At 45.1% G+C, this 24,815-nt stretch overlaps 2 protein-coding genes across 3 annotated transcripts; one reads left to right on the top strand and one right to left on the bottom strand.

Annotated features, from left to right (window-relative positions):
• Window positions 1–943: 943 nt before the first annotated feature.
• On the bottom strand, window positions 944–8,489 carry ppp1r11 (protein phosphatase 1, regulatory (inhibitor) subunit 11). The gene is made up of 3 exons (XM_020646633.3): window positions 7,997–8,489; window positions 6,762–6,870; window positions 944–5,114 (listed from the first exon to the last, which is right to left on the bottom strand). The coding sequence occupies exons 1-3, from the start codon at window positions 8,072–8,074 to the stop codon at window positions 4,930–4,932; spliced, it is 372 nt and encodes a 123-aa protein (XP_020502289.1). The 5' UTR covers window positions 8,075–8,489; the 3' UTR covers window positions 944–4,929.
• Window positions 7,807–24,627, top strand: vars2 (valyl-tRNA synthetase 2, mitochondrial). 2 transcript variants are annotated; one of them, XM_065947935.1, is made up of 30 exons: window positions 7,807–7,901; window positions 9,667–9,880; window positions 9,967–10,048; window positions 10,182–10,282; window positions 13,527–13,648; window positions 13,731–13,797; window positions 13,912–14,009; window positions 14,737–14,818; window positions 15,267–15,386; window positions 15,803–15,911; window positions 15,996–16,084; window positions 16,529–16,619; window positions 16,767–16,894; window positions 16,987–17,090; window positions 17,883–17,964; window positions 18,040–18,116; window positions 18,658–18,745; window positions 18,848–18,944; window positions 19,546–19,616; window positions 19,699–19,824; window positions 19,913–20,017; window positions 20,896–20,964; window positions 21,124–21,202; window positions 21,365–21,495; window positions 21,645–21,797; window positions 21,920–22,159; window positions 22,704–22,815; window positions 23,165–23,370; window positions 23,657–23,806; window positions 24,011–24,627. In XM_065947935.1, the coding sequence occupies exons 1-30, from the start codon at window positions 7,822–7,824 to the stop codon at window positions 24,095–24,097; spliced, it is 3,360 nt and encodes a 1,119-aa protein (XP_065804007.1). In that variant the 5' UTR covers window positions 7,807–7,821; the 3' UTR covers window positions 24,098–24,627. The 2 variants fall into 2 exon arrangements, with proteins under 2 accessions (XP_065804007.1, XP_065804008.1); XM_065947936.1 differs by lacking the exon at window positions 7,807–7,901 and adding an exon at window positions 9,290–9,516.
• Window positions 24,628–24,815: the final 188 nt, after the last annotated feature.

Genomic DNA, 24,815 nt, shown 5'->3' with positions numbered 1-24,815 from the left:
TGTTATATTTTCTGTTGTTAATTTAAAGTAGTGATTTCAGTCAGGACTTTAACTCTAGATTAAAAATTGATTAAATTAATCCACGCTCGTTTGTTTTCATTTGGAGGCGCACGTGACGTGCCAATTTACGTGTAATTTCGCACAGTATTGTGGGTGGTAAAATCACGCATCTGATCCATACTGCATGAAACCCGGAAGTTAGTATCCATGTTGAAATGTTCAGTATACTGAGGTGGACCCAAAAAATGCATACTGAATGACCACGAAAGTTCAGTATACTGAAACTCCATACTGAACAGTACGTACTGCATACTGAACTGTGGCTATTCAGAAAGGGCCTCAGTCAACCTAAAGACGCTTGATGAACCGTTACACCATGCCCACCTGTCACTCATGTCAGCTACACACCTAACTATGGATAACACGTATCGATTATAAAATCAAAGTGGAGCAGTTTTAAAAAAATCACCCCTCGTACAGTGTGTGCCCATGATGACAATAACTAATCAGACCTCTTTGTTTTTTTGTACCAGGCTGTAAACATGTTTATTTATGCTGTCATATGTATGTGACTTCCTGAGTTCCTGCAGCCAGCCTCTAGTGGACACTCGAGTAACTGCAGGATTTTACACTTCCACATCGTCTTTTTAAAGACCGGAGGTTGCCGCTTGGTGTGCACACATCCCACTTCAGGTCACCCCTGCATAAGTCAGTTCCCCAGTTGGTCTGACCCTTGGGGTCAATAAAGTATCTATCATTACGGCGTTTCACTGCGGTAGAATTAAGAACTCTACTGGAGACGGTTTGAATCATTTCCACCTTTTTCTGTCATTTAGACCTGAATGTGTAAAGTCCCAGGTATAAAAAACAAAAGAACGAACCTTTAATGTGAACTGATCCATCCTCCTGTGTCATAAATAACTCACGTTGAACGCCACATGAATCACAGTTGAAAACTTTATTTCACATTAAATCTGCTCTCCTTACGCTTCAACAGTATATACAGAAAGGTGCATTACAAGAACGATGTACATTATGTAACAATGTGTGCAGATAAGAGTACACAAAGTGGACGAGTAATGAGCCGAGCGGGACGCACCCCGCCGTCAGACTGAAGAGGAGGATGGAGGCAGAGACAGGTGAATCACTGCAGACATGCACCTTCACCTTCACCTGTCCGCTCTGCCATGTTGGCTACACCTGCGTCTTTGAACAGAGTCAGAATACCAGAATTTTTCAACGCTGATGCATTTCAAAATCAAATGATATCGATTCCACAGAAACAAAAAAAAGAAAATTCCTAAGCTCCTGATATCGTGTTAATTACCAAAAAGTGCAGTCAGACTCCGCAAGCCGTCTAAATTACACAAATTGGACGTTGCCAATGTGTTTGTGCAACTCAGACTCTGCTCTCTCTCTTTTGCAGCTTTTGGTTAAAATATGACTACAGATGTTTTAAAGCTTCGATACAGATCTCGTATCGTTCTGAAACACGGGGAATTTTAAATTTTAGTTTAATAAGTTAGTAGAATTCCTAACATTTTCCCCATGAAATGTTGCATTAACAAGAAGATAAAAAGGTTATTCATCCACACTGAAGCTCCGCCCCTCCTCTGTTCTGACATCACTCAGCAAAAAAACAAAAAGCTAAAGCAGCTCAATCTTCTGACGCGAGCCCGTCATGTAAAAATCAGCGTTTGTAGGATTGTCCAGTGGAGAAAAAAATATATAAATCGAGCAAAATGCAAACCCACACAAACCAGCATTGTTCTGAAATAAAAGACGAGTGCAGAGCAAACCGAAACCGGCCAACAGTTGTCTTCATCAGATTATTAATCATAAAAACAGAGTGATTGATTGTATCCATGGTTACAGGTGTGCAGGAGAGACGTCAGTCAGAAGCTCCACTGTCAGCCTCTGATCCGAGTCACACTGCTGAACTCAAAAACGTTTTCATGAATAAAGGGAAACTTTTGAAACCTGCTGCGGCACGAGACAATAAAAACAGAAGTTCTACTCCTGATTCGCTGTCTGAACTGCACAAACATGTCGGCAACATTTCTGTATTTGTGCAATTTATATAGTGTGCAGGAGCCTTCGATGATTAAAATTTAAGGATTTTAAAGGTCACATATTCTCCTCTTTTTCAACCAGTGTAACTAATTCTCAGAGCTCCTCAAAACATGTTAGTGAAGTGTCTTGTTCTAAATCCACTCTGATCCTGTATTTGATCAGAGTTTCTCTATTTCAGCCCTGCTCAGAACAGGCTGTGTCTGTGTCTGTACCTTTAAATGTAAATGAGCTGTGTCTGACCACGCCCCCTCTCTGGAAGGGCTCGGGTGTCTCGGGCATTCTCACACCATGTCCTATTGTTTACAGTGAGAAGGCAGACTCAGAGGGCAGAACAAACACCTAGCTGTGGGAGTGGCACCCACCTGGGGGAGGGGCTACTGCCCTTTGTGATGTCATGAAGGGAAAATCTCCAAACGGCCTGTTTGAGCACACATTTTCTAAAAAGTGGAGCAGGTTAAAAGAGGGGAGAGGATGGACTTTTCTCATCAATGGGGGGTTTGTAGACAGACTAGAGACACATTTTAGTGTTAGAGGAACATGGTGAAGTGGATTTTAAATCATGTGACCTTTAAAACACGTGGTATCGAAACATATAGAACATTTTGACAACCATAGCCGAGAGGACTTTCTGTTTCTATGAATGAAATTTTCCACACTTGAAGAACAGACAGCAGGGCCGGGCTCTCTGGTACTGATGAGTTTATTGTGTGATTATTTTACTTTGTACCTTCATGATGAGAGTGATAGTTCTCTCTCTCGTACTGTTTGTATTTATGGTGTTATTACACAGACTGTGGTCGGCTGCAAGTAAAGTATCAGCAGAGTTAAGACCGGATTAAATAAATAAAATCATTAAAACACTCCCTCGCTCTCTCTCTGTGCTGCACGGCCGCCTCACAGTCAGAAAGTCCATCACGCTGCTGATCAATAACACTTCACTTCATGTTTGGAGCTTCAGCCCTGCGCGGAGAAGCTTTTAACTCATTAATGACAAAAACCACTTCGCATCACCGCTGATGAACGTTTCTCCAAACAGCTCCAGACTGTGGAGAGACAGAGGAGGCTGAGTGTTTCCACGGAAACCGGTCAGGAGTTCCTGTGATGTCATGATTACCGCCTCTGGCTTCATTGAAAATGACGTCTGACATGTTTTAGCTCATTTTAGAACCGTTTATTAGAAATTACATTAAACCTTCATTCTTCCTAAAGCCCAGCAGGATGCGACTCCTCTCTTTCCAAATAGATGTCTGATAGCGGAGAAGTCTTTGGTCCAACCTCTCTGTTGATTTATTCCCTCAGGAAACTTTTTGTATGATCTTAATCTCTAGTCTGAAGTCTCGACAAAGCATGATGTTCATTTGGTAAATTAGATAGCAGGGCAGGATTTAGGGCGGGGCTACCTGGGATCGTCAGGTCACTGTGACAGGCATCTGAAAAATGTGTTTTCAGCACGAATGAGCTGTTCAATTTTTAAAACTTGTTTCTTTTATCGAGCCAAAATCAGCACCCGAACAGATAAATAACGGGTTTGCCCTGAAAATCGAGCTAGCGTCCCTCGTTCTCCGGCTCCACCCTCTCATCAACATGTCAACAAGGTGCTGACAGTCAACATGTCTGTGATCATGAACGATCACATCCTGTTTAGGTCACCAGTGTAATCAACAGGCGCCAACCTGTAACTACAACATCAAACATCAGAGGAGACTCCGACCAATATGAGAATGTTGGCGCCGATATCTTTAACGATGGGGGGGGGCGATATCTTTCTTAGATCTGCGTCTGATCTGTAGAGATGGATATATAAACACATTTATTATGTTAATTCCTCAGATGCAGTTAGCAAACAAAAGTAACTGACCATGTACGTGCATCACTGCTCGACACTCTGAGAGTGCTTGTTGTAATCCTAAAAGCGCCCTCTGCTGGTGACAGTCAGAAAGAGAAATGCCAGTGTAATACAATGATGCTCAAATTAAATGCTATTTTTTCTCGTGAATAAATCGAGTAATATTGGCACATATCTGTAATAAAATTAGCCAATACCGATAGTCACTGGATAAGCTAATATCAGCCGATTAATCGGTCGGGCTTTACATCACCGCACTATTATTTTACAGCCTGAATAAGAGTTTTTATTTCGCCTATTTATGGGGGAAACGCACGTAAATGAAGAATGATAAAAGAGAAACATAATCACATAACAGTGAAACTATCACAGCGTGTTACATGATGTCACCCTGTCGAGTGAATCACATCGTTCTCGCAGTAACACGCAGGCCTACCTACAGAGAGAAAGACTGAGATAAAAAAATTATTTGTTTTTAGATCAGGGAAATGTGCCTCCATATTGGCACAACTGAGCACATTATAGACAAGTAAAGATATTCAGTGTTTTAGACAAATTATTTCAGTGTATGAATTGAGGAGCAGCAGCAGAAGCACAAATTAGAATTTCAACCGAAGCCTTAACAGCAGGAAACGCAGAACCCTTTGGCAGGAATTATGGGATTTGTAGTAAAAAGAGCTAAAACATGAAAGACTCTGATTCTGTTTTGATCACAGCTCGTCTCCTTCAGCAGACATCAGAGACATTTTAAAAGTGGGCGTGTCCTCATCAGTCCATGTTCCCCTGATGAGCTGGCAGGTTACTGAGCATGCTCTCTGCCGTTTGAAGCAGATAATGAAATGATGATGTCGTTTTTTCAGACGCAGCTGGACTTTTTGACTCTTTACTGAATGCAGCATCCGGCCCGCCCCCTTTCCTCGCTTAATGGAGCTAAACTAAAGACAGAGTGCATTTTGTATGATGCATGAGAAACTCCTCACCACTCCCCCCCCCCCCTTCGTTCAGCCTCATTAGTGTGTGTGTGCCCCTCCAGAGTTTGGAGGCCCCGAGGCCCCCCGGCCCCCCCTCTGTCCGTGGTCTGTCCTGCCATGACCGAGGATGCAGTGGGCGCTGCCGCAGCCTTCGTCATCGTCCTCTCCATCGCTCTCGGAGGACGACTCTCCGAACTGTCTGGGCTTCTCGTAGATACAGCAGCCTGCAAGACGACACTCAGGGTTACAACTCATCCTGGTGATGCGTTCAATGACTCACTGTGTGTTCTTGGTGAAGAATTAAAAAACACAGGATGACACCTTCTTCAGACGTTTGTGATGTCAGGAATAGAAACTAAAGAGCGCCTGTGCTAAAAATAACTCATGGCTGCTGGATTTGATCAAACGGAGTCGTGTATCACACAGACTGTGTGTGCACACGTACAGAAGACCAAAAAAAAGGTGACAGTACTAAAATGTTGTGCACATTTTGTTGAATGAGATTTTGCAGATTATTCCTGTAACTTGATCAGCACCTTTACATCTTATTTTGTGCTCAGGTTTCTCTCCTTTCCTGTGCAGGTTAATTTCACATTAATAAATGTCGTCGTTTTTAAAATAAGTACTATAAACATGTTCTCAGGAGGCTTTCAAATCGTCAGATTAGTTTTCATGTCCACAGGTTTGTAGATTAAAGGATGGAGAGAGGGACTCGTGGTCATGCAATAAAAAAAATAATCTGCATATTAAACATAAAAAATGCATTTATCTTTACCTTCTGATTGAGAATCTTTCAAGTTTACGTTTCCAGCATCCTTTTGATGATGGAAAAAAAAGTCTAACGTTGCCATGGAAACCGTCCTCAGCCTGTACTTAAGCTTATATATTTTTACCTTTAAGAGAATTTTTACCATAAAATCACCTGCTGTGTAAGCTTCGTGCTAACCGTGGATAGCAGTGGACTGATCTGATGCCAAAGACACCTGAGCGTGATGATTATGAAGTCTGGCCTGAAGTTGTTTCTTATATTCTGTGTTTTGTCGGCTGGTTCATAAACATTTGTCTGCAGAGGAGAGAGTCATAGTGATCCCAGGAAGTGTCTGGATAATTTCAGTCAGTGTTGTTTGTCATGATTTCATTACATATAGTGTTTAGTGTGCAGATGTGGGTTGTGGCAGCAGGGACACTGCGAGGACGCAGTGTTTACGCTCTAAAGCTCCCAGAGACACTAAAGATGCCAACTGTGGTCTGACTGCCTGCAGCCTGGCCCGTCTCCTCGATGTGTTAGGGTCCATTAAAAGTATCGATTTGAGGGTGTAAAAAAACCCCTTAAATTGAAGATATTCTTAACAGCATTTAAAGGGATCAGAGTAAAGTGAGACAGTGAAAAGCCTTGGAACAGGAGAGCGTCTTAGAAGTCGTAATAACGAGAAAGAGACGGAGCTCTTGGGGAGAGAACGTGAGCAAATCCTGAAAATAAAGCTCTCGTCTTTAGAGGGTAGAAAATGCTTTTATTAAATTGGCAAGATCTGAAAAACTGGTTCATTTTGGGGCCTTCATGTTTATATTAGAGAGACAGAACAGTGGATGGAGTCAGAAATCAGAAAGAGAGAGAGAGAGGGGAACGACACGCAGTAAAGGAGCCACAGGTCGGATTCCAGGGCTCCCCGCATTGAAGACTACAGCCTCTGTACATGGGGCGCGTGAACTAACCACTAGGCCACCAGAGCCCCTAGAAGAAACAGTTATTTTAACGTGTACTACTTATAGAACTTGCCAATGGATTAAAGGCATTCCCCCCCCCCCCTTTTTTCTGAAGACGAGTGCATTGGAGAGATGTCAGCGCTCTCTCAGGGCGATGGTGAACTCACACTTTGAGGATCTTCTCCCCAGGTGCTCGTTGTCAACGGTGTCGCTGGACCACTCCACCTTCTTCTCCGTCTTCCTCTTCCTCAGCTTGATGGTCAGACTGCGTCCCTCCTGAGAGACATGAGAGATTGCAGAGACGCTGCCGTGAGGACCTGATGGATCTTTACAGGGGGCATTAGTGGTGTGTGTGTGTGTGTGTGTGGTGAAAGAAGAAGCCTACAAGCTAAATATCTCTGTATGTATGCTGCAGCTTTTTGTTCTCCTTCGTTCAAATGGACCTCCCCCCTCCTCCTCCTCCCACATCACAGAACTTCTGTCCGCTCGCCTAGATTATAAATTAAGTGTTTTGGGGTCAGGGCCTTTTCCACCTGTGCCCCAGAACTATGGAACTCGCTTCCCCATCACTAAATGAGTCCCGTGCTGGCCTACGGAGCTGTAAGCATGTCGGCATGTCCTCAGTCGTTCGAAGCAGATGTCACAGCATTAAAATTGTGCATGGAAAAAAAACCCCACACATTTACTTTCATAACACCCGTGTCTCCTGTCGCTCACTGAGGTTAAAATGTTCTTCCTCGGATCGTCCTGCAGCTGGCTCTGAGAGCACTGATGTACAATGTGCTCTGCTCTGTCTTGCTTTTTAACAGATGTTGAAAAAAAACAAAAACGTTTTGTGTCTTGCTGACTTGTGCAGCACTAAATGCACAGTGTCTGCCTTTACTTGTCAAAATGTGCCAGGCTAGCAGAAGGGCCTGGGACTTTAATTGGGGTGGCCTTTTATAGAATAGACTAGAATATAGAATGGAATAGAGTTACTTTACTGATCCAAAACTGGGAAATTTGAAGTTTTGCGGTATATCTGTTTGTCTCTTGCACTTTGGATCAACTGTGTTGTGTGTGAAGTTACATACAAATAAAGATGATTTGATTTAATTAGAGTAAAAGTGGAAAAACAAACAACCAGAAATCCTGTGTGAGTGCAGACACACCTCAGCAGAGGATGTGCTAACTTGGGTTGTCAATACTAATGTTGCACCTTGGTTAATTAGGGTTAATGTTTAACACATGAGGCCTGGTGGAGCATCATATAGCTGGGCTGCAAACATCGTTATAACACCGTCAGACTGGTCACATCCACACTGCTGGTTTGTTTCGTTACATTAACACCACTACTCATTATCAAACAAGTGACAGCAACATCAACATCATCATCATCGTCGTCGTCGTCGTGATCGGTTACCTGCTGGGGCGGCGGCGGTGTGCTGGTCTGAACCGTCTCCGTTATCGTCTCACTTGATGTCCCGGGAACCTCCGCCATACCTGCGGCCGCTGTGCTAACGCTGCCGTTAGCTGGCTAAAAGACGCCAAAAGAACCGCAGTCAGCGATAAACGATGACTGTAATGTAACACTCCGTACGCTCCGGTTATTAACTTTTGCCCTTGAAATCAGAATCTATTGAAATAAAAGGCTTTTGATGTGAAGACGGGGAGCTGTTGATCACTTTGGTGGGATGCGGCTAACACACAGACAAGCTGTAAAATCACCCTGCGTTCACGTGTTGCGGAAATAATCGGAAAAGGAAGATTCGAACTCGGAAAATACACATGACGTCCCCTCAACTCGGCCGTTACTGCTAGTCGCTTTACACAAAGAGTGACTTGCTAATTCTAAGCGACACTCATTCGTTTGTTGTATTCCTTAATGTGTTGTTTCGATATTACAACTCGAGGTGAAAACACCGAACCTCTGTTTCAACTGACTATAGGAATATCCGAGGATCAATAAATGTAACTTAAGCAAGAACGACTTAAACAGGAAGTTCAATATGGTCTACGTTCAAATATAATGTTTATTATAATGTAATATTTACAGTCTATGGGTCAAACTGCAATTATTTTAAATAAAACTCCATATTTTCTCGTAATTTATTGATTTTTCTAATGCATTCACTGTTCTGTTAATGATTCGATAATTTAGAGTTAGTTTGATAACAGATTCATTATGATCCGAGTAAAAATAAATTACCCGTTTCCACGGCAACAAAAAATGTAAATCCAATTTAATTTTTGTTTTAATTACCAAAAAATTGCAGGCAAACTCCTGGACACTTTTTAAATTGCACAAATGTATTAATATAACTTAAAATGCGCTCTCTCTTTATTTCTTGGTTAAATATTTAAACGAAAGATCAGTAATTATTCCGACTTTGCTTTTTTTCGATACTATTAACATTAAAATAATGTTATTGTTTTGAAAACACGTGGAATCTAAAAATACAACGTTTTTAATTTAATGTATGTATTTTTTTACAAACGCATTAAATCGTGTTTTTATTGATTTATTTAAAAAAGAAAAAAAAGGCATTAAATCGTGTTTCGAAAAACCGTAACGCCAAACCGTGTTACTCTCTACCTCGAAAACTATTTTAATAATGGTAAGAATAAGTAACCAGGACTTAGTAATTTAGTTTGTAGTGAACATTATTCCCTTGAATGTTTTATTTTGAAAATATAGACAGGATGCCAAGGGTAGTGTAGTGGGGAAGATATTTCAAGACGGACAAGTTTATGTCCATCAAGAAACACCGTCCTTATTCTCAAACTACAAAATCTTAAAACAGTTATTTAAATTGTCACAATTAACTTACGGTTATACAATGATTTAATATAAAATAAATAAATATTTATATAAATGCACTTTAGTGGGTTTCCGGTGAAGAAGTAACTTACTGGACTTAGAGGTCGTAGCAGACATGCTCGGTGAGTTAAATAAACTCGTAGAAATATTAACTGTCATGATGGATAAAATTATTCTCGTGTTTTAATACATACGCTCACTGCTCTGAATCAATGGAGGCCGTTTATATGACATTACTTTGATTTTGTGGTGTATGTTTCTGGTGTTTTTAGTGTGATATTGAGGATGTGGAGGGCAGGTTGTGTCCTGACTGTGAGGCTGACGAGGAGAGGAGGAACCAGACTCTGTTCCAGCAACCCGACCAAACCCTCCTCCTCCTCCTCCTCCTCCTCCTCCTCTTCATCTCAGTCCCTTAAACGCCCAAAAGCTGAGAAACAGAGGCGCAGAAGAGAGAGGGACGATGCCATTCTGTCAGGCCAACATAGAGTAAGTAGGAAGAAAGCTTCAGGAGAAGGAAACTGCTCAAAATTAAAAACGAAAAAGTGACACAATTCTGATGTTTTTATTTCCAGTCTGCTGAAGAAAACACAGTGAGATGGAGTGAGAAGCAGAAGATAGTGTACACCGGGTCAACCCCACCTGGCACAAAGAAAGGTAACTGACTTCCTGTCAGTACAGTGTCAAAATATTCAGTATTATTTGATACCACATGTTTCATCGAGTGAAGAGTGTGTGGCGGTGTGTGTGTGTCTCGGCAAACTGTAAACGTGTTGGTGTTTCTCTGCAGACTCCAGCCTGCCATTGCCGTCTGCCTACAGTCCAGACTATGTGGAGTCCAGCTGGTATCAGTGGTGGGAGAGAGAAGGATTCTTCAGGCCGGAGCGACATGTGAGAGGATGTTAGAACAGCTTCCTAAATGTTGTCCACACTGAAGTGTTCACGTTTAAAGTTATCCTAAAGGCAATTTGACTACACTTCCTTCAATTTAGTTGTTTTTCTAGTTGTTGTTGTGATCTCTGTTACCAAGGGCCCTTGTTGCCTTAGTGACAACATCTTTACCCAGGGCCCTTGTTGCCTTAGTGACAACATCTTTACCCAGGGCCCTTGTTGCCTTAGTGACAACATCCTTACCCAGGGCCCTTGTCTCCTTGGTAACAACATCATTACCCAGGGCCCTTGTTGCCTTAGTGACAACATCATTACCCAGGGCCCTTGTCTCCTTGGCAACAACATCATTACCCAGGGCCCTTGTCTCCTTGGTAACAACATCATTACCCAGGGCCCTTGTTGCCTTGGTAACAACATCATTACCCAGGGCCCTTGTTGCCTTAGTGACAACATCATTACCCAGGGCCCTTGTCTCCTTGGTAACAACATCATTACCCAGGGCCCTTGTTGCCTTGGAAACAACATCTTTACCCAGGGCCCTTGTCGCCTTGGTAACAACATCATTACCCAGGGCCCTTGTTGCCTTGGAAACAACATCATTACCCAGGGCCCTTGTTGCCTTGGTCACAACATCATTACCCAGGGCCCTTGTTGCCTTGGAAACAACATCCTTACCCAGGGCCCTTGTTGCCTTGGCAACAACATCTTTACCCAGGGCCCTTGTCGCTTTGGTGACAACATCATTACCCAGGGCCCTTGTCGCCTTGGCGACAACATCATTACCCAGGGCCCTTGTCGCCTTGGTGACAACATCATTACCCAGGGCCCTTGTCGCCTTGGCGACAACATCATTACCCAGGGCCCTTGTTGCCTTGGAAACAACATCCTTACCCAGGGCCCTTGTTGCCTTGGCAACAACATCATTACCCAGGGCCCTTGTTGCCTTGGCAACAACATCATTACCCAGGGCCCTTGTCGCCTTAGTGACAACATCTTTACCCAGGGCCCTTGTTGCCTTAGTGACAACATCCTTACCCAGGGCCCTTGTCTCCTTGGTAACAACATCATTACCCAGGGCCCTTGTCTCCTTGGTAACAACATCATTACCCAGGGCCCTTGTTGCCTTGGTAACAACATCATTACCCAGGGCCCTTGTTGCCTTAGTGACAACATCATTACCCAGGGCCCTTGTCTCCTTGGTAACAACATCATTACCCAGGGCCCTTGTCTCCTTGGTAACAACATCATTACCCAGGGCCCTTGTTGCCTTGGTAACAACATCATTACCCAGGGCCCTTGTTGCCTTAGTGACAACATCATTACCCAGGGCCCTTGTCTCCTTGGTAACAACATCATTACCCAGGGCCCTTGTCTCCTTGGAAACAACATCTTTACCCAGGGCCCTTGTCGCCTTGGTAACAACATCATTACCCAGGGCCCTTGTTGCCTTGGAAACAACATCATTACCCAGGGCCCTTGTCGCCTTGGAAACAACATCATTACCCAGGGCCCTTGTCGCCTTGGCGACAACATCATTACCCAGGGCCCTTGTCGCCTTGGTGACAACATCATTACCCAGGGCCCTTGTCGCCTTGGCGACAACATCATTACCCAGGGCCCTTGTTGCCTTGGAAACAACATCCTTACCCAGGGCCCTTGTTGCCTTGGCGACAACATCATTACCCAGGGCCCTTGTTGCCTTGGCAACAACATCATTACCCAGGGCCCTTGTCGCCTTAGTGACAACATCCTTACCCATGGCCCTTATCACCTTGGTAACAACATCCTTACCAAGGGCCCTTGTCGCCTTGGTAACAACATCTTTACCCAGGGCCCTTGTCACCTTGGTAACAACATCTTTACCCAGGGCCCTTGTCACCTTGGTAACAACATCCTTACCAAGGGCCCTTGTCGCCTTGGTAACAACATCTTTACCCAGGGCCCTTGTTGCCTTAGTGACAACATCCTTACCCAGGGCCCTTGTCGCCTTGGTAACAACATCTTTACCCAGGGCCCTTGTCACCTTGGTAACAACATCTTTACCCAGGGCCCTTGTCACCTTGGTAACAACATCCTTACCAAGGGCCCTTGTCGCCTTGGTAACAACATCTTTACCCAGGGCCCTTGTCACCTTGGCGACAACATCATTACCCAGGGCCCTTGTTGCCTTGGAAACAACATCCTTACCCAGGGCCCTTGTTGCCTTGGCGACAACATCATTACCCAGGGCCCTTGTTGCCTTGGCAACAACATCATTACCCAGGGCCCTTGTCGCCTTAGTGACAACATCCTTACCCATGGCCCTTATCACCTTGGTAACAACATCCTTACCAAGGGCCCTTGTCGCCTTGGTAACAACATCTTTACCCAGGGCCCTTGTCACCTTGGTAACAACATCTTTACCCAGGGCCCTTGTCACCTTGGTAACAACATCCTTACCAAGGGCCCTTGTCGCCTTGGTAACAACATCTTTACCCAGGGCCCTTGTTGCCTTAGTGACAACATCCTTACCCAGGGCCCTTGTCGCCTTGGTAACAACATCTTTACCCAGGGCCCTTGTCACCTTGGTAACAACATCTTTACCCAGGGCCCTTGTCACCTTGGTAACAACATCCTTACCAAGGGCCCTTGTCGCCTTGGTAACAACATCTTTACCCAGGGCCCTTGTCACCTTGGTAACAACATCTTTACCCAGGGCCCTTGTCGCCTTGGTAACAACATCTTTACCCAGGGCCCTTGTCACCTTGGTAACAACATCTTTACCCAGGGCCCTTGTCACCTTGGTAACAACATCCTTACCAAGGGCCCTTGTTGCCTTAGCGATAACATCATTACCCAGGGCCCTTGTTGCCTTGGTAACAACATGTCTACCCAGGGCCCTTGTTGCCTTGGTAACAACATGTCTACCCAGGGCCCTTGTTCTGATATCACAATAAAACTTCAACTGTAACTTTGGATCAACAATAGAATGACTACAAAACACAAATGTTTAACCAGTTTAAAAATGTGTTGTTGGTTCTTGATAAGTTCTTATAATGACATCCTACTTTTCTTTGTTGTGACAGAAACAACAACAACAACGACACTTGAACACTGCACAGTGTATGATTGGAAAATCTTTAATCATTAAACCTTCCTGAGGTTGGATTCATAGTTGGCTGTGTAAGCAGTGAGCAGGTGATGGTGTACAATGAGTGTGTGTTTACTGCTGTTCATTTACGTTGTTTTTTTCCACATCTTCCAGGAGAGTTTACCTCAGGCTGTGGATCAGACCTTCTCTCTGTGTATCCCTCCTCCAAACGTGACGGGGACTCTGCACCTCGGTCACGCTCTCACTGTGGCTGTGGAGGACGCTCTGGTCCGATGGTACCTGACAACGACACTCGCAGCACGCTGTGTCCGACTGTCTGTCGGTGGATCAGTAACATGTGTGTTTGTTGTCCTTCAGGAGGAGGATGCAGGGCTACAGAGTCCTCTGGGTCCCCGGGTGTGACCACGCAGGCATCGCTACACAGGTACGAACTACAACAACTTAAAGTTCTCTTTTTATCTGGATGTTTATTGACTTCATGTCAAAGCTTTAAGAAGATGTGCTTTTGTGTGTGTGTGTGTGCGTGCGTTTGCTGCAGAGTGTGGTGGAGAGGAAGCTCCTGAGGGAACAAGGGAGGAGCAGAAAGGACTTCTCGAGAGAGGAGTTCCTGCAGGAGATTTGGAAATGGAAGAACGAGTGAGTGTTCACCTTCACACCGCCCCTCTTTCTTAGGGCTGTCAAACGATTCATCATTTTAATCACGGTCAATCGGGGAATTTTTAGAGTTACACCCGATTAATAAATTTTTTAATTGCATGTTTGATTCTTATTATTTTGCCTTTGAGGACAGTTTTTGTCATGCCTTTGTTTTGTAGTTTGTACTGTCTTAAAATAAGCCCCTTTACTTCCTGTTTTGACTAAAAACATGCTTTTATTTTGAAAGAAAATTAAAGAATTGATGAGTTTATTTGATAAGTTTATCAACAAATTAAGAAAGTCAAGACGGAACGGAAAATAACTGAAGTGAATGAAAACATATAAAAGAACGGTCAAAAGTGAAATGTTTGATATGACGAGGTGGATATTACTTTGGACGTCGCAGCTGAGCCTTCTGGGAGTTTATTTTAAGTGAAATCAGCCACTCAAAGGTCCAGCAGCGTCGTTCTTCATCTTCACTGCAGGAGCAGGAATACGATACAGTGGCCCAACTACGGTGCCCCATAAGGGACAATCTAGAGATGGGATGAATACAATTAAAAAAAAAAATGGATATGCTGATTTTGGACCTCAATGGAAATCACATTTAACACATTAGCGCTGACAGCCCTCCTCTTTATCGACACTGTGTGTGTGTTGTGTGTTGTGTGTGCGTGTGTGTGTGTGTGTGTTGTGTGTGTTGTGTGTGTGTGTGTGTGTGATTCAGGAAAGGAGATGAGATCTACCAGCAGCTGAGGAGGATGGGAGCCTCTCTGGACTGGAGCAGAGCCTGTTTCACTCTGGATCCAGTAAGAAATGTTTAAAACGTGATGTGAAGTGGTTTGATGTGAATGTTGAAAACAATTCTTAAAGTCTGATCTCATTCATGCAGCTCACCTCAAGTGTCGGCCTTCAATAGTGTAGATACGTTGAAGTTTAGCGTCAGGTTAAGGTTTAACTAATGTACCGTATTTACATTCACATCAAATCTACATTTTTTATAAACTGGAAATATGTTAAACAATCGATTATCTTCGTGAGTCAACAGGAACAAAAAGAACAGCTGGAAGTTAAATGAAATCAAGTAAAATTCTAAATTGCACAAAATGTATATAAACTTAAAGGTGCTCTACATGTTTTTGCAGCTAACAGGAGACGAGATTTTCTCAGTAAAAACAGCAACTTCTGCACCATATTATTGAAGCTTCTTTGATTTTCAACGAGTGCTGTTTCATGTTGTTTTGAATCTGTTCCCAGAGTTTCAGCCGAGCGGTGACCGAGGCCTTCGTCCGTCTCTCCGACTCCGGTCTCATTTATCGCTCTGAAGCGTTGGTCAACTGGAGCTGTGCACTGGAGTCGGCCATCTCTGACATCGAGGTGAGACTGACGGCGCTTTCACACTCGCACAAAGCTCCTGGAATCTCCCTGAAGTTTCGACATGTGTGAACACAAACGGACCCTTTTTTTTTTTTTGTACTGGGGAAGATATCAGAGGCAGTCTGCATGAAGTTTCTTACACATTTCCAGATGTGCATGTGTGCAAACAGCTTTAGATGTAGGGGGGATTTTTATCTCTTCAAAGTAGAGACAGGATGGTGGATGGAGTCAGAAATGAGAGAGAGAGAGAGAGAGAGAGAGAGAGAGAGAGAGAGAGAGAGACACACACACACACAAATGTTTAAATCGCACAAATACTTTGTCATCATTACTGTTTGTTTGTGGCTGTATCCACACAAATTGTACAGATGTGTGTGTGTGTGCGTGTGAAGGTAAAGGTGTGTGTTCTGTGTCAGGTGGACTCTCAGGAGCTGTGTGGACAGACCATGCTGTCTGTTCCTGGTTACGACAACAAGGTGGAGTTTGGGACGATGGTGACATTTGCGTATCCTCTGGACGGACACGGTGAGAGATTTAGATTTGACTGTTTACTCGTTTTTATTTGCTGTAGAATGATTTCTGATGTATTCATGGTTCTCTGTCCGTCAGACGGGGAGGTGTGTGTGTCCACCACCCGACCCGAGACCATGCTGGGAGACGTGGCTGTTGCCGTTCACCCCGACGACCCTCGATATCAGGCCAGTCTCAGTGTTTGATGGAGCTCTAATGAAGATCCAATGTGTTTTTGTAGAACCGGATCAGTGATATGGATTTTCAGGGTCCAGTTTTTTCTGATATGTGAAACTTTTACTAAAGTTTAACTTCGCAAGAGGCTCCACGTTCCTCCCTTTCGTTCAGGCGGCTGCTCTTCTGATATAACTGTAGACTAAAATCTCGACTTTAATCTCATAATCTCAATCTTTCCCCTTTAATGTGGCCCTAACACTCTTTCATATGTCACCAGTTTTTGTGTAAACATCGACCACGTTGGAGGGTATATAAACTACTATAATGCAGAGCTGAAACAAAGAGAAACAGAGACCATTAAATGACGCTCCTGAGTGTTTGAGTGAAAAAGGCTCAGATGTGAGCTGTAGATCCCAAAATGATCCAGCATGACTTTTAGTTTGTGTTTGTTTCAGGCTCATCATGGGAAACAGCTCAGACACCCGTTCACTGACAGGCTGCTGCCCGTCATCACTGACCGCACAGTGGACATGCAGCTGGGAACAGGTGAGAGTAACACACACCTGCCTCATTACAAACTGCTCCTGCACATGCTCAGTGAATGTCATTTCACCTGTCTGTGTGTGTGTGTGTGTGTGTGTGTGTGTGTGTGTGTGTGTGTGTTTGTGTGTGTTCTCTGTGTGTGTGCTTCAGGTGCGGTGAAGGTGACTCCGGCTCACGACCACGCTGACTTCCTGCTGTCTCAGAGACACTCGTTGCCTCGCCTCACTGTGATCTCAGGAGATGGGACCATGTCGCCCCCCTGTGGACACTGGCTGCAGGTGCACTCTCTTTAAACTGCTGTGAAGTGTGTGGTTGTGTTAGAGGACAGGAGCTGACGGTTTGGGATGTGATGATTTGTGTTTGTTTAAAGGGAGTGAAGCGTTTTGATGCCAGACAGCAGGTGGTCGACGCTTTGATGGAGAGGAAGCTGTTCAGAGGGAAGAAGAGCCACGCCATGACTTTACCTGTCTGCAGGTACACACATACACACACACACAACGATTTCAACAATGCACTCCTGAAAATGTTTAGAAAAATGTCAGGACGACTACCTACCTGACTTGTTTCACACATGCATCCCACAGCAGCAGACTCTCCCTGTCAGACGGGAGGGGGATGACATAATGCAGCAGTTTCTTCACATGCACAGAGATTGCACCGGTCGGCTGCATGAAGTCTGGTCGTGTGTGTGTCGCAGGATATCAAACCCATCACAATCTACTCACTCACACCATGAAATTTCCTGAATATTTCCTGCTGCGTTAACTAAGGGGGCTGGCAGGAAAAATCCCGGGTAAATTCAGAGTGAAAAATCAGGCTGTTTGCGTTCACACATGTAGCTAAACCCTAAAATTTCAGGAGTTTTATGTATGTGTGAAAGCACCAAAATAGTTAGTCATAGTATAAATGTGCATAACCAGTTTTAATACTTACTGTGTGCAAAAACTTTCACAATAAATTTCCAGCAGTGCTCGTTATAGCTTCCTTTATCCCGACACATGAAAACAGTCTTTCCTGTCCAGACTTAACTAGGCTTTATTTTGTCCTTAAAGGGCACTGGATAGCCAAGCAGTTAAGTCACAATCCCTGCCAACAGAGGCTAAAGTCCTCATCTCACTGACCCCGGCCCTCAATGCATGTCATCCCTCGCTCTCTCCTCCCAACGTTTCCCGTCTCTCTTCAGCTGTCCCGTCAAATGAAGGGTTAAAAAAGTTGATTTATGTCCTTAAATGTTGATTTAGTTCCCTCCTCCCCTCTGCTCCTCAGCCGCTCAGGAGACGTCATCGAACCTCTGCTGAAGAAGCAGTGGTTCGTCCGCTGTGAACAAATGGCTCAGAAAGCCGTTCAGGTGAGCAGCAGGTGATCAAACTTGATGTATTGAAATGTTGAAATGTTAGGATGGTGACATTTGTTTCTGTGTCAGGCGGTGGAGGAGGGCGAGCTGGAGATCATCCCTCACTCATACGACAAGACGTGGAAGAGCTGGCTGTCCAACATCAGGTATGTTCCTCACCTGGGACGTTGCACATCACAGCAGGAGAATTTATCGGACACTGTCAAAACTGAACACTCTTCCTCCTCCTCCTCCTCACACTCCAGCACAGGAGGAGGAAGAGGAGGAGGGGGAGGAGTGTTCAGTTAAGTCCCCTTGAAGTCGGGGTGTTTGTTCACCTGCAGCTCACCTGCATACATCAGGACGTGTCAAGGAGTTCTGTCTGTGTGTGTGTGTGTGTGTGTGTGTGTGTGTGTGTGTGTGTGTGTGTGTGTGTGTGTGTGTGTGTGTGTGTGTGTGTGTGTGTGTGTGTGTGTGTGTGTGTGTGTGTGTGTGTGTGTGTGTGTGTGTGTGTGTGTGTGTGTGTGTGTGTGTGTGTGTGTGTGTGTGTGTGTGTGTGTGTGTGTGAAACGAGCTTTAGACTGTTAGCAGGGGAGTGAGGATGAACAATGCCCCTGCTGTGTTTCTGATGTGACATGTGAGTGAAATGACAGCAGCCTGATGATGAATGAGCTGCTGTGTGATCAAACAATGTCCGTGTGTTTACAGTGATTGGTGCGTTTCCCGCCAGCTCTGGTGGGGTCATCAGATCCCGGCGTACAGAGTGCAGCTTCCTGATTCTACCGACACTCAGCAGGTTAGATCTGTAGATATGTAAATCTACGTCAACACTGTATCGATCTCTACGCACAGAATCTGGAAAAATGAAAAGTGTGTGACTTTGCGTGTGTGTTTCCAGGAGGAGTTGTGGGTTTGTGGACGCAGTGAGGACGAGGCTCGGCAGAGAGCGGCTGTTAAATACGGAGTCAAACAGGAAGACGTCGCTTTGACTCAGGGTGACTCACCTTTATCTTGCCTGTTCGCTTCCTGCTGTGTCCGATAATGAAACGTGCAGAGATGTGCAGAGATACAGAAAGAGAGAGAGAGATTAAAGGGACGACGTCTCGCTTGCTCTCTCTCTCTCTTTCTCGCGGCAGGAGTTTTGCAAATTTCATGTGATAGACACAAGTTATTACCGGGAGCGCAGATAGCCTAGCGGTTATGTTGTGTTCCCCATGACTACAGTCCTTGTCGCCGCAGTCATGGGTTAGATTCCGACCACGCCCCTTTGCTGCATGTCATCCCCCCCCCCCCCCTCTCTCTCTCTCTCTCTCTCTCTCTCTCTCTCTCTCCTCCCAACATTTCCTGTCTCTCTGCAGCTTTCCTATCCAATAAAGGAAAAAGAAATTACCCAATTGGGAAACTAGGACTTCTATTTCTGTTGCTGTGATATCAACACAGATATTGATATTGTTTGTTTTTTACTAGAAACGTATGATTTGACTGTGTCGTGAAGCAGCATGTTGTATCTCATTGTTTTCTTGTCTTTTATGTGTTAAATATTTTTGTATTTCTTGATTTACACCTGCACGCTCTCTCTCTCTGTCTCTGTCTCAGACCCGGACGTCCTGGACACCTGGTTCTCCTCGGGGCTGTTCCCCTTTGCCATGCTCGGCTGGCCTGACAAGGTACCGCTCCTCCTCCACAGTGAAGCACAATACAGTTCTGTCTCTGTGTCTTATAACCCCTGCACACCCTGCTCCCCTACAGACCCCTGACCTCCAGCGCTTCTACCCCAACTCCATCCTGGAGACAGGAAGTGACCTCGTCTTCTTCTGGGTGGCGAGGATGGTGATGCTGGGCGCCGAGCTGACGGGACAGCTTCCCTTCAGACAGGTGCGTTTCGTTCGGTTAGTGCCAGGAGTGCATGTGTGAACACGGCTACATTTGTTTGATTCTGATCTTTGTTCCCGTGATGCATCAGGTCCTCCTTCACTCCATGGTGAGAGACAAGCACGGCAGGAAGATGAGTAAATCTCTGGGAAACGTCATCGACCCGTTAGATGTCATTCATGGAGTCTCTCTGGAGGTACGGCGCTCCTGTTCATCGTTTGTTCTCCATCTCTGAAGATCAGGCCTGAGTGTGATGATGCTCTTCTTCTTCTATTTCTCCGTCTTGATCTTAGTCTTCTTCCTCTTCCTCTCCTGTCTCTTCACCTTTTCTTAATTCCCCTCCTACAGTACTTAATATTCTCCTCATGTTCCTTCTTCTTCTCCCACTTCTTTTCCATCTGTTGATTTTCCTCTTCCTCCACCTCCTTTTTCTTCAGTCTCTTTGGTTGCTTCTTCTTCACCAAATTATCCATCCTTGTTGTGTTTGTTCCCCTCCTAAAACTTCTTCTTCTTCTTCTTCTTCTTCTTCTCTCCCCTGGTTTTGCTTTCCTTCTTTTTTTTCACCTTCTTCTCATTCATATGCTCCAACTCTCTTTCCTATCTTCTTTTACCCCTTCTCCTACTTCTCCATCTTCTCCGCCTTCTTTTCCTTCTTTCACTTTTAATTCTCCTTCTCCCCTTCTTCATTTTCCTAAAATCTCTCCTTTTCTCTGTTTTACATTATTTTTCCTTCTCCTTCTCCCTCTTCTTCTACTCCATCTCGTTCTTCGAATCCCTCACCTTCTCTTCCACTTCCATCATCTTATCTTCTTCTTCTTCTTCTCCTACTCCCACTCCTTATGCTGTGCCATCGCCTTCTTTATTTTATTTTTTCATTTTCTTCTTAATCCTCTTCTTACTGTCCTGCTCCTTCTTCTTCTCTCCCCCTCGTCTGCTCTATTTTCTTTTCTTTCTTCCACTTCTTCTTTTCCTTCCACTTCTATTCTTTCCTCCTTATCTTTTTCTTCTTCTCCCCCCTCTCAATTTTCTCCTCCTTTGTCCTCATCTTTTATCATCTTTGTCGTCTTCTTTCAGAGACTTGAAGAAAAGATAAACGAGGGGAACCTGGACCCCAGGGAGCGGTTAGTTGCCATGGAGGCACAGGTGAGGTCCCCTCTCTCTCTGTCTCTCGCTCTCTCGCTCTCTCTCTCTCTCTCTCTCTCTCTCTCTCTCTCTCTCTCTCTCTCTCTCTCTCTCTCTCTCTCTCTCTCTCGGTCAGACTGAGCGTGCTCACTGCTCTCTCCCCTCTCTGTCCCACCACAGAGGAGGGACTTCCCCGGGGGGATCCCTCAGTGTGGGACTGACGCTCTGAGGTTCGCTCTGTGCTCTTACAGGATGCAAGGTGAGTGACTGATCGCTTTACCTGAGGAGGAGGAAGAAGAGGGAGGAGTTTGTGGAGCTGTGAATGCAGGAACTTTGTGAAAATGTAGTGAGGCTAAACCACTCACCTTCTGTGTGTCTGTCACCCCCTCCTCCTCCTCCTCCTCCTCCTCCTCCCTCTCAGGTGAAGCCATCAGCCTGTCGGTGTCTCAGGTGCTGAGCTGCAGACATTTCTGTAACAAGATGTGGCAGACTCTGAGGTTCACACTGGGAGTGCTGGAGAACAACACAACACCAGTGGGAACACTGGAGGAGGTACAACCAGCTGGACTCGAGTTTGTTCTGTTCATGTCGTTTAAAAAAGGAATTTAAATTAAGAACGACAGCTGAACTCAAGCTCCAATTTGACGAGTATAATTTATATCATGGCTTTAAACCTGAATGTTTTCCTGTTGTCCTCTCAGACGTCTCCTGTGAGCAGCGTGGACCGGTGGATCTGCTCACGGCTCTACAGCACCGTGCTGCAGGTGGAGCAGGCGTTTGAAGCGTACGAGCTGCACACGGTCACGTCTGCGCTGCACTCCTTCTGGCTCCACAGCCTGTGTGACGTCTACATGGTGAGGAGGAGGAGGAGGAGGAGGAGGAGGAGGAGGAGGAGGACCAGACTGCCACAAAGCATTATGGGAGCATGTTACTATGTTTAAAATAAACTGACAGAGTCGTGCTCTCCGTCCCTCAGGAGTGTGTGAAGCCTCTGCTGGCTCAGCAGGGTGGGGGGAGTCAGGGGGAGGACAGGGTGAGGGCGAAGCAGGCGGCGGTCAGCGTCCTGTATCACTGTGTGTCCTCCTCTCTGGCCTTGCTGTCCCCCTTCATGCCCTTCATCACCGAGGAGCTGTGGCAGAGACTGCAGCCGTTCAGGGGCGGAGCTTCAGCTCAGAGCAGCCTGAGTCTGCAGACGTACCCCCGATCAGAGCAGCTGGTAGGCCACCTCAACATACCCCCCCCCCACTCTCTCCAAGACACACATGAAGCATGAACGACCTGCGTTCACACAAACGCTCACCCTGAAGTCATGTTTAAAATGTACAAGGGGCTAGCCAGGAGTCTGTGTTGAGTCGGAGTCTGTTTGCATGCAGACAAGCAGCTCACCCTGAACATGTCAGGACGTTTTTCAGTCTGTGCTGAATATTTCAAAGTGTGAGTTTAGGCATAAAACGTGTCTTTCCCTTCCTGAGCTGTTCATGACCTGAACATGTTTGGATTTCTCTCCCAGGTCAGATCTTTATTATTGGACCTTTAGATTTCACGACACAGACTTGGACTAGAAATGATGAACTGGCTGCTTTACAGGCAAAACAAGACGATTTAATGAAACGATTTTACTCTGCTAGTTTGCTCCTGTAGTCATTGCACATACAGTATCTTGTAGTTAGTAAAGGCTTCTGTTGTTTTAGTCAGTGTTTTCATCTCCCCATGTGTTTCTGCTGACGTGTGTTTTCCTGTGTGACCTCTCGTCCTGTCAGGCTCACTGGGTTTTCCCTGAAGAGGAAAGGGATTTCATGATGGTGCAGGAAGTGATCAGAGAGGCGCGTTCACTGCGAGCACAGTGTGGACTGACCAAAGAGAAACCAGACAGTGAGTCAGAAACACAACAGACCAAACAGAAATGAACCTCAGCTCACAAATACACACGAACAACACACTCTGTAAAAACTTAACACTGAGAGACGTGAACACAGCTCTCTGTTTTATTTAAAGAGTTAAAGAAATATACGAATAAATGCATGGATAAGGTAGCATGTTTGATTCCATGCTGTGTGTGTGTGTGTGTGTGTGTGTGTGTGTGTGTGTGTGTGTGTGTGTGTGTGTGTGTGTGTGTGTGTGTGTGTGTGTGTGTGTGTGTGTGTGTGTGTGTGTGTGTGTGTGTGTGTGTGTGTGTGTGTGTGTGTGTGTGTGTGTGTGTGTGTGTGTGTGTGTGTGTCAGTGTGGGCTGTGTGTTCACCCAGCCAGGCTCAGGTCCTCCTCCACTTTGAGTCAGCTGTTCAGACTTTGAGCCGGATCTCCAGCCTCCATATTTACTGTCCTGGTTACACAGATGACCCCTCCCTCTCCGCCAGCGCCGCCCCCCCACCTGCAGGCAGCCTGGTCGGCGTGGTGGACCACACCTGTCAGCTACACCTGCATGTCCAGGTGAGGAACTGAAACCACTCTAATAAGTCGGAATGTGTTGAAGCTATCCGGTGACAGTGTTACAATGGAGCCTCAAAATTCAAAGCGTGATTGTAACTTCAGACAGCAGAAGAATTGTCCTGACACCAGAATTCAAACTTTGATTTGATACAAGTAAAAACAATTCAGACCAAATACAAACTGGAGTATTCATCATCCACATCAGTGTGTTGTTCGTTGTTGTAAGCTTCATGCTGGTGATGCCGATCCTGTTTCAATCTCAGTGTTTCTTGTTTTTGTCTCTCAGAGTGGAGTGAACATTGACAAACAGACGCTGCAGCTCTCTCAGCGCAGAGACAAACTCATCCTGAAGCTGGAGGAGATCCTGAACAGAGTCCGGTCTCCAGACTACCAGACCAAAGTCCCCGCTCACGTCAGACTGCTGACGCAGACGAAGGTGAGTGCAGAGAGGTGTTCTGAGTTACTTACAACAATGTACTCTATGTAGGGAAAGAAAAGAATAAAAAAATAATGTATTCTTTGTGTTAAAGATGCATTCACAGAGCTGCATTTTTGTCTGTACTTCAAGCCACTCTTCATTATTTTGTTTAAACGTGGACGTGATGGATGTCTTTAACTCTCTGTGCTGCGGTGTGTTCAGGTGTCGGCCCTGCAGCAGGAGTTGAAGACGTTAGAGGAGCAGCTCAGAGTCCTGCAGGAGACGCAGAGAACAAAAAACCGCAGCTGATGGATGTTCCAGTCTCTGTGAGAACTGCTGGACATCACATGAGTTATTCATACTGTTATCCGAGCTGCGGGTCTCCACACTGCTTCGAGGAAGGAGACATTGTACAATATGATCATAAATAATAACGTTAGAAGAAAGCTGTCAAACTGTCATACTGCAGTAGACACCTGTAGGGGAGGCTGCGGAGGTCTGCAGGTATCCATGGACGCGGACTACAGACGTCATGATGGGAGTTTGTTCTCTTTAACAGAAAGCATCTGTGGAGGCTGCTGAGAGTGCCATCCGTTGTGTTTACAGTCCTTCATATCCATGTTGTTCATGTCTTTAAATCTGTTGTTGGGAAAACAGAATCAGGGCTCATCATATCGGACTGATAAACTGTAAATATAGTCCTGGTTATGTGGAGAAAAATCCTCTGTGTGTTTCTGTTGTTTCCTGAACATGACTGTGTGAACACGGAGCGTCAACATGGAACCAAATCATCATTATTCATTATTTTCTAAGGTGATTAAAGACAACGGTGGGTCATATTCAGACAGAGTATTTATAATAAGAGAAACAAACTGGTATTGATATTGTTCTCGTTATAACGAGATCTTTATTTCATGATAATGAGATATTTTTCTCAATATCACAAGAAAGCAGGCAAAAAAAAAAAGTGCTCAGGAATATTCCATAAGTGCAAGAGTCAGACAGGAGAGGAGTCTGCAAAAATGTA

This window comes from Labrus bergylta, chromosome 19 (assembly GCF_963930695.1).
Source record: "Labrus bergylta chromosome 19, fLabBer1.1, whole genome shotgun sequence".
In the NCBI taxonomy this organism is placed as follows: domain Eukaryota; kingdom Metazoa; phylum Chordata; class Actinopteri; order Labriformes; family Labridae; genus Labrus; species Labrus bergylta.
This window is presented reverse-complemented; position numbering and strand designations above follow the sequence as displayed.